At 35.9% G+C, this 9,902-nt stretch overlaps 1 protein-coding gene across 2 annotated transcripts; it reads right to left on the reverse strand.

The window, feature by feature from the left end:
• Positions 1-2,515: 2,515 nt before the first annotated feature.
• LOC126595621 (aspartic proteinase 36-like) lies at positions 2,516-8,757 on the reverse strand. Of its 2 annotated transcripts, none has more exons than XM_050261904.1 (10): positions 8,376-8,757; positions 8,161-8,290; positions 7,779-8,026; positions 6,302-6,529; positions 5,447-5,600; positions 5,255-5,328; positions 4,690-4,777; positions 4,215-4,290; positions 3,186-3,257; positions 2,516-3,024 (listed from the first exon to the last, which is right to left on the reverse strand). In XM_050261904.1, the coding sequence occupies exons 1-10, from the start codon at positions 8,660-8,662 to the stop codon at positions 2,873-2,875; spliced, it is 1,509 nt and encodes a 502-aa protein (XP_050117861.1). In that variant the 5' UTR covers positions 8,663-8,757; the 3' UTR covers positions 2,516-2,872. The 2 variants fall into 2 exon arrangements, with proteins under 2 accessions (XP_050117861.1, XP_050117860.1); XM_050261903.1 differs by having other exon boundaries at positions 5,438-5,600; positions 8,376-8,756.
• Positions 8,758-9,902: the final 1,145 nt, after the last annotated feature.

A 9,902-nucleotide genomic window follows, 5' to 3' on the forward strand; every position in this document is an offset into this window, starting at 1 on the left:
CAAGATATAAATCAAAGCCAAATCCATCCCAAGGCAAGCTTTGAGAAGTCTATACATACAAGGTCCTAAGACAAGCATAAGGGTGGACAATTTCTACATTGAAGGGCCGAAATTCTCACAAAAGGAGAACCCCTGCCAAATCTTTGAAGACTAATACGCTGCAAAAGCTCTCTTTGAAGAACGTACAACCAAAGCCAAAGCATTCTTTCGACCAAAGCCGAAGCATTCACTTGAAGAATCAACAAGCACCTGTGCTGATTCCTTCAAGACTTTGTTACAAGCTCAAAACTTGTAACGACGTTCGATTCAAGATCAAGTCGCCAAGACCCTTGAATCAACAAAATCCTACATCAACACTACCTTTGCCGCAGCTTTGAGGTGATGACTATCCACGCATTGTTTCAAGCTCAAAACTTGAAGCAATCGTTCAATCATTCGTCCAAGATCAAGTCATTGCGAGCCTTGGATCAACAACCTACGCATCTACATCAAATTTGAAGACTGAATCAGAGGAAAACTGTAAATACAGATTGTAACCCTACAAATTCATCAATACAAATCTACTTTATACACGTGTTCTCGTTTTATTCGTTACAGAATTTTCATGTTTACAGACACTCTCCACTCTCTGAGAATTAAAGAGGTTCATGCATTCCACGCAGAGTAGGATTTTTATGGCATGATGATACAAAGACATGAAGAGGTCGCACTTGGTGCGATGACAAGTGCCTTCGCCCATGAGCGGTAGGTCTCGGGTTCGAGACTTGGGAGCAGCCTCTCCATAAAATGGGGGTAAGGCTAGCCGACATTCACCTCTCCCAGACCCTGCGTAAAGCGAGAGCCTTGTGCACTGGGTACGACCTTTTTATGATACAAAGACATGCAAGTTTTCATCCATATAGTGTTGGATCCTTGACACAAAATACCATGATGATAATGTACTCGTTTTACGTAAGTTGCTCTCTTTCAAAAGGTGACAACACCAGCCACCAACCACTTTAAACTTCTTCCTTGATTATCTTACATTTGAAAAATCCACAATGCATTGCCAATCAGCTTTCAACCTTCTTCTCTGCACTTCTCTTACACTTTCTTCTCTTTTCCCCCATGGTCTCTCTCTCTCTCTCTCTCTCAAAATATTTACTTGGGTGTTTTAACTTGGTTAATATTGATATATATGTTGCAGGATGGGGAGCAAAATGCAGTACCAATGAGGGAGCTCCAATAGTGCAACAGACCCAAGTGGGGCGGTGGAAGTGAAAAGTGCCCAATGTGCGCAATCATCAACGTTCACTTGAAGTGTGGAAGCTTCCTCAAGCTCTGGTGAATCCCAGACAGCTCCAATTGCTCGCGTCGATGATTGTATCCTCAAGTTAACACTGCCCTGCCATTGGCACCTTTGCAGACGTTTTCCTTCAATTACTCTCACCAAAAGTATCTCGTGTATCCTAAAATATGGTATTTTCAAAGAGTGAGTAAATAAAAAAATTAAAAAAAAGCTAGTTAGTATACCCTAATTTGTTTTGCTTTTAAATAATTTGATGGTTCTTGCAATTTAAGCAGTATTTGTTGATCCAAAGAAACCGAGTTGATGAAAGAAGTAGCTTTAAGCTTGCAATATTAACTCATAATTTAAGATTAAAAGTAATGTACAGAATGACTACGAAAGTGAAAAACAGGCTATGTGTGAAGATGAGGGTTTCGGATGCTCCTCATTTTGATTAATTTAATTAATGCACTCGAGTTTGAATACTCCTCAATTCAATTAATTTAGTGTAAAATATCATTTGTATTACGGCCCAAGTTGTTTCATAGGCAAACCCTTTTTCAACCTCAACCCATCCAAAATTATGGCAAACATCAGCTCACTTATTGCTTGGGGCTTATCGATCCTTTGTTGGGGTTTATCATTGGATTTTCCAGTCATTCTCAAGTTTGTCTTCGATAGTCTAGCCTGTCAAAAAGCCCACTTTTTTAAACAATCTTCAAGTTTGATTTCTTAGTCAATTTTAAAGTCTATCTTCATCTCTCATGTCCAAACTACTCAATAGTCCCGGATTACTAAAGAAAAATTAAGTACTCTCATTGTAGCCTACGAAGTTATAATTTATTTTGGTGATGTTGTCAGGTGCATATCACTTACTGCCTAACTTGGGACTACATTGACTAGGAATTTATGGCCGTTGGATGGAACACATCATAAGAAAATCGAGGAACATAACTAACAAGAAAGTGCAAGAGGTAAAGAAAAAGGATGGCCAAAAGGCAAAACATTAAATTTTCAACTAGTTCAGTAAGGTTACCACAACTCTATGTCTGTAACGCAGATTTACCTCATTCGAATATGCGGGTTTGGGGATATAAGATGTTTAACTTTTGTTAATGTGAAACTTAACATGCCTATGGTATGTGCTGGATGAAATTAGACATGATATGCGGGCAATTCATCTCTGCAGTACAAAATCTGAAGCAATAACCGTCAAGTTTAACAGCGCAGCCCTCGAACCAGTAGATCAAGCCCCAAAAAGAACACATGTACTAATGATATTATGTACAATCACGTCAGGAACTAAGCCGAGACAATTCAAGACTTGAAGCAAAATACAATATTCTCAAGCATTTTGAAGCTAATAACCGCTCATAGATCTCCATAAATGCACAATGGGCGGAATAATACAAATGCACAGCGAAGCTTCAAAACCATAAGTCTATCCTAGCTTTTCTTTTCACTTTCGGTGTTAATCTAGACCCACTAATCACAACCCTTCTATACACCATCTCAAAATTAATTTTCATAATAGTTTCTCTATTTTTTAATTTCTTTTATCTTGAATTCTAGCTGTCAGTATTTTGTTTTAGCTGTGTCTCTTCACTAAACTAGACCGTGCAGCACCATGGTTAGCAACAAGAAGATTATAGCCCATCGGGTATTCAAATAGGAGGCAGAAGAAGGAGAAATATAGTGGGAACCTACTAAGTGCACTGTTCCATTCTGTTCATCCTGTACTTTAATACTCGACGAGCCTGAAATTGACCACAGAAAAGTTCAAATTAGTAAAGAGAAAGGAAACCCACATTTGACAAAAGTGTCTAACACATGTACTCATAGTACATGAACGATACAACCTGCATAAATATTTTTTACACTGATTTACATTAAGAACAAAAAATAACATGACACTCACAGTTATATTCAGTCCATCCAATGACCTGATTCTCAAGATCATACAGGACTAGCTTGTTCGACAGTACCAAATCTGCAAGAAACACTTGAAATGATCAAGATCGCCATGAATTTCATGCAACTCTCTTATGTCTTGCTCTAGTTCATAGAAAAACCAACGTATACCATGCCCATTTAAACTCTACAGACTTATACCAGTAATTAGTTGCATTTGAAGATTGATTCCACATGACTATAATAGCTTATAATGAAGACTGATCATATTTACTTACAATATTATGCTTTTTATGATATCTGGAACCACAGTATAGAGCTAAACCCAAAATTATTCTTTATTAAACCAGATTTTACATCAAATAAAAGAAAATTATGGACATAAGGTCTAATTAGTACATTTTGTTCAATTGTCCATTAGCAATTTCTCATTGGCATCCCAACAGTGAATCTATATAGACTCTCATCTTACCCTAAAGTAAATGTAACTTTGAGAATCATAAGTATCAATGGCTATCACAGCAACGGTGTGAGAGTCAGCATGAACTGTATTAATGTAACTTTGAAATACGATATCTCCATTGGCAGTTTGTTCTTGTCCATCTTTCCTTTTACTTTTCCTCTTTGTTTCTTATAAAAAAAACCATAACAATCAAGACACCCCTATGTGACTCCTCTATTTACTAGATTTCTCTTGACTATAAATCTTTAAAAGAAAATTGATATTACAATTACTTACAATACCTAAGAAAGTCCTGCCTTGAACTTCAGAGTATCAGTTAAACTGAAAATAGTTATCTAACGATTCTAGCCTTTTTATTTTGGAAGTTCTATATTACTCTTACAATTACTTACAATACCTATAAAAATACAAAAGTGGGAAGTCTTACCTTAAATGCCGGAGTATCAACTAAACTGAAAATAGCTATTTCTAACGATTCTAGACCTTTTATTTTGGAAGTTCTATATTTACTCAAGAAACTGAAATGTCACTACTTAAAACTAAGAATGAAACAAACAAATTTTTGAGGTTTACCTCCCAAAAGAGTCAAGTTCTTCCTATCCCTTGATTGCATCCCACTGTTTTGCCAACCAATACACCAAAAGCCTTCCTGTACAGTAATTGATTGTAGTAGAAGTAACAGAAACCAGAAATTATCAAAATGAGAGGGTAACAATACTCGCATTAATAACTCAATCAATATTTATCATACTTTCAAAAACAAAAATAGTAGCAAAGAGGAGAAATATCGTTTTTTATTTTTTTTAGATGGACTCTACCTAATAGAAGTGTCGTCACTTGTAAATAAACGAATAACAATAAAGTTCATGATTGAGTACCAGATGAATAAGTATGCTAGCTGGGGCCATAAGCTAAACACAGAATACTAAAATCCAAAGCCAATAAGTTGGAAAGGATATGAATGCAAAACAAGCTAGTCATATGGGTAAACCTGAATAAGAAAAATGTATCAACAAAGCCTGAAAAAAAAATTCAGTTTAATACTTACATAAGGGAACAAATAGTCATGTGGATTAACCTTCAAAGAAAGTGAATTTTCAAAATAAAAGATGACCGAAGGAAATCCATCATCAACACTGCAATAAGAAACAAAAGGTACAAATATCAGGAAAACGTCCTACACTATACCAGTGTCCTGCACTATACCAATTTATTTATTTTGAATAAGAAACATAAACATAATGGACAAGCATTATATGAAAACAAAAAACTGACAGTCACTTGGCAAATATCTAATATCTGTTCCAAAGGAACAAGTACAAGATCATGAATAGATTGTTTTGTATCCACACAAGAACGTATTTACTTATACGCCTTTTAACATTTACGGATGACGCATCCCTTCAGGACTTACCATTCCAGTTAGCATTTAAGCACTTATATAGAGATCCAATCAGCATTTTCATTCTAGAATAATATATCGCTCCAAACAAATCTTAATGACTCAAACATTCAAAAAATTGTAAATAATAAAATTTCAAATTTCAATACAATACAACTTTGTTATCTGCTATTATCTCCTAAACGAAAATTCACAATGGAATACACCCAACCTTCCTGGATACTGAAAGCATGTATATTCTCCGTGAACAGTTTGAACATTCAAATCATTCTGCTGAGCGATAATCTAATAAGAAAACATTTTGTCAATATTCACAACATAAAAAAAATCATAATTATGAATGGGAAATATTAAGGATAATCTACAAAAGAGAAGGGTCTTGCATATCACATACATTACTTACTAAGGGCTGATAAATCACATCGGGAAGATAAGCCAATGTTGTGCCACTGTCAATTATTGTGCCTTTTCTATCTCCCGCTTCAAATACATCTGGTGGAAGATTTAGAAAAGAATGGCCAACTTGAACTGATTTCATGTTGACATTGTAGTGCGGCCTAAAATTTTTATAACAAACTGCAGCTTAATTTTCCAACAAAACAAAAGCCATTTGTTTTGTGGCATTCTCATCGATGCAATAGAAACTGCAAATTTTATGCACGAACATGTAGGAAACTATTAGATGATATTCTACTTTTTGGGAAAATATAGAAGTTATAATATTTGATACTTTTTTTTAAGGTCATTAAAAGCATTTTTTGAAAAGAAAATGCAGGGATAACTTATATATTTAGCAGGTGATAAGAAGAGATTAGACATTTTTCAAAAGAAAATATGAATGAGAAGGTTTTCTATCCTTCTCCTGTCTTCTTTGTTTTATTGCCTTTGAATTACTATAAATCAGAATTTATCTTCAACAGTCTAAGAGAACAGTCGAATTGAATTGCTGTTACAGTTTATAATATTTTATATGTTTAAAAACTTAATAAGATTAAATGTTTGCATTGCTTGCTTGACTTCTTGGAAAGCTGGTCTTTTAATCTGATTCATATTATAAATCTGATGATTCTCCTCTATTTTATCATACATAACAAACAAAGAAAAATTTGAAACACAAAATACCACTATGGGAATAAAAAGTATTAAGTAAAACACTGGTTTTATCTAGCTAGAAAACGAGCACAAAATACCACTTAAATGAACATAAATAAAATGACTGAAAACATTACAATATCAAAACGAAGAATAGAACACATACTGATTTGGTACCAAGGGAGTCATGTTAACTTTTGGTTGTACAACACGCCCAATAGCAAAGATACCACCTCCATTCTTTCCATCTAAGCAATGAGCAAACATCTTCTTCACTTTCCCAGATGATGCTAGCTGTGAAATAATTGAGGAATTTGATTTGCCAAAACCAAGTATTCCATCCAGTGCCCCTTCCCCGGATGAGCCTAGATCACCAGATTGCGTAGCACCACACCTATTGCACATATGTCAAAACAACCATATAAATTCCAACAACATACCCATACACATATACGTGCACATGCATTTGGGCACACGGACAAGAGCAGACATTTGTGTGTGTTAGACAGAGAGATTGTTTCCTCCTACAATCATACAACTGCTTGTCCACTTCCTTTGATACAAAGTAATTGATGAGAATGAAGCAAGTAGGTAGAATATCATTGCTCAGCAGGGGACAAGCAGTCAACCCAAAAGATGTAAGAACAAAAAACTCTGCTGTCCTAATTACACAGTTCATCAGCAAAAAAACAGCTGTTTGCTTTACCACTTTTGTAACCATAAAAGTATTCTAGAGCTCACAGAAATCTCCAGTCAAAGTCATCATGCGCCTTGTTGAAATCAAATTTAAACACTAAGCCTTCATTTTCTCATGATTTTCTGTCCACCAGTTCATCATAACACCAGACCCAAGATTTTCCCACTATTCCCCTTGCGAAACGAAGATTGTGTCGTTACCTCCCTCAATATTAATAACAACGCCTTTGGTTATATCTTGTAGAACCCTTTCACCAAACTAGCTGGTCTAAAACAAGTTACCTTCAATGATAGATTCTTAACAGCTTCTCAAACATACCCCGTCATTTCTAGTAGACAATTCCTTCAACTCCTCCACAATGCTCTTCTCACTTTCAATAAGACAACCCGTCCTCCATTTGTTTGTCAAATTCTTGTTCACCCTTGTAGCCTTCGCTATTTTATGAAACAACTTTGAATTGTATCCCAAACTTTAATTCATCTCACCTTCGTCTTTTACTTCTGTCAGATCTTTCTTCCTTAGAAACCAGACCCTCAAATGAATTTTAATAAAATTTATCCCTTGTAAACAACTCGTTCATACTTTGTTCACCCTCCAAAGCATCCATTTTATTGATTGATCAAATTAAGCTCTTAATCACTCCTACACCACCGATACTATCCATATTCCACACTTCAAGTTGTGTTTCAGCCCCTCCAAAATTTTTTTTGCCAAAACTCTCCCAATCCTGAACTAAAATTTTCCTCACACCACAATTACAGCCGAAAATAACTATCTTTATCAACTTTTATGCACAGAACAAGTTTGCTATCACTACTTTGACCACTAATACTCTCAATATGGGTGAATTAGTAATTGATTTGAGAACTTGTTTCTCCCTGAACAGTTATGTGTAACTTACCATGCATACGCCTAAAAAATAGCATATCAAGTAGGAAGAAGTTACCCAAAAATGACGCTCCCATTGGCAGACGTAGTCTTGAGGTCACCGGACACTCCATCATAAAACACAATATCCTTGACAAAGTAACCGGCAGTTGAGGTTCCATCTCCGTATATTTGCAGGTATGGACATGTCATATTAGCCGTACATCCAGACAGCAGACCGTCATTTACCTCCAAGCAAAAATCTTGATTACAAGGAACTAATTTACCAGTGGAGGACTGCTTAACATCATATAGAGTAAGATCAATCTGTCATAGCCAAATAACCCAAATAAGCAAAAAAAAAATAAAAATTCACTACCAATTCAGCTGGCAGAAACAAAAACGAAAACCCGAAAAGAAAACGAAGTAAAGAAGCAGAAAGAGAGGTTTCAATCTCATACACCAAGTGTGCTTCTCTGTGGACAATCTCTGCATTGTATACAGTTGACCCACATAATGTCACTTCCTGTATCAACTTGTACATAGTAGTCCTTGGTAGGTGTTCCAATGCCAATTTTAGCATAGTATAAGCTACATACAAAAAATAATAATTACCCAAACACACAATATGTATATATATGTATATATGAGAATTGGGGGAGAGAATAATGGGTACCCGACGGCATCAGGCCGGCCAGAGCCGCCTAAAGGGAGGTCAACGCCGGCAAGAAATCGAAGAGTCCGCTGGATATCGTGAGCTTTAAGGGCGCTCAAGGAAGGTTCGCGGCCAGCGTATTTGTACTTGACGCTCAGAAAGGCATTGTTGAGAGCGAAGGTGGTTGTGATTTTGGTTGAAATCAAGAGCAGGAACAGCAGTGCGAAGCTGGAGAACGAGGTTCTCGGAGTGGCCGCCGCCACCACCTTCATGATCGACACCGTCGTTGAAGCCATGGGTTGTTGCATGGAGAAGGAGACCCGGAAAGGCCAGAAGAGAGAGAGAAAGAAAGAAAGAGAAGAATTTGGAAGTCTTTGGTTTCGTTGAAAGCCAAATTGGTGGGAGGCTTCACTGTAGTGGGACCCACACCCACTCATACGCAGTTGCGCAGTCGCATAACAAAAGCTAACTGCTTCCTTTCTTTGTTGGCATTTGGAAATTTAAATTCCGTTGAAAAAAATTTGTCGTTTTAATAAACTAAGCAAATTAAATAGGCAAAATTATAGTGGGCCTAATTTACTGAATTATTATAAAGGATATAGAGATGGGGTGTGGCAGCAGTAGAGGGAAAAAGAGAGACGTGTAATTATAAAGTGTGTGTTATCTCATCCCATTGTGCCTTTATTTATAGTGGAAGGTAGAATTACAACTCTAATTAGATAATATATAGTCTAATAGATATGATATAATCTACTAACGATATCCTATATATGATAGGATTTATAAGATCACATTCCTAGACAAATAGGATGATGTGGTAAAAACTAGCACACAAATTAAACCCTATTAAGATAATTGTAGTACGCGTAAGTAGGGATCATTCTAGGCCGGGGATTAACTAGGGACGCTAATCAACACAAATTAAACTTAAAAACTGAAACTAGACTCAAACAACTCAAAACAAGCTAAACTGACTCAAAACACACAAACTAAGTTAAATTGACTCAAAACAATAACTAGAGGATGATTTGGACGAAAATTGAACTCAAAAGACTCAAAACAATGAAAAACAACCAATCTAGACAGATTCTAACCTAAGAACACGAAAAAGAAAGGGGGGGGGGTTTGTTTTTTGACGAATTTAAGACTAAAAGCAAACAGATTTAAAGACTCTAAATACTTTGGACGAAATTGGTGATTTAAAGGGTGAATGACTAGTTAGAGGGTCCTTCTCCACACATGACACATATGCATACAAATCGATTTCCAGTTATTCTTTCAATAAACCATGAACGACAATGCCCCAAATTAATCGTGAGAAGCACAAATTAACTTTCAAATTTTCCTAAATTCATTAAATTGGACTCAGCGATGCAACCAAATTATTCTTATCAAGTTCCCTACATAAATTGTATAATAAAGATACATATCAAATATCATTAAGTTCTATGAAAATCATAAGCATTAACAAGGCATTCATAACTATGAACTGCATGATACTCCTGCCAAGAATTCACTTAACACAATCATGACTAGTGACTTTTACTA

The sequence above is a fragment of the Malus sylvestris genome, chromosome 13 (assembly GCF_916048215.2).
Source record: "Malus sylvestris chromosome 13, drMalSylv7.2, whole genome shotgun sequence".
Classification (NCBI taxonomy): domain Eukaryota; kingdom Viridiplantae; phylum Streptophyta; class Magnoliopsida; order Rosales; family Rosaceae; genus Malus; species Malus sylvestris.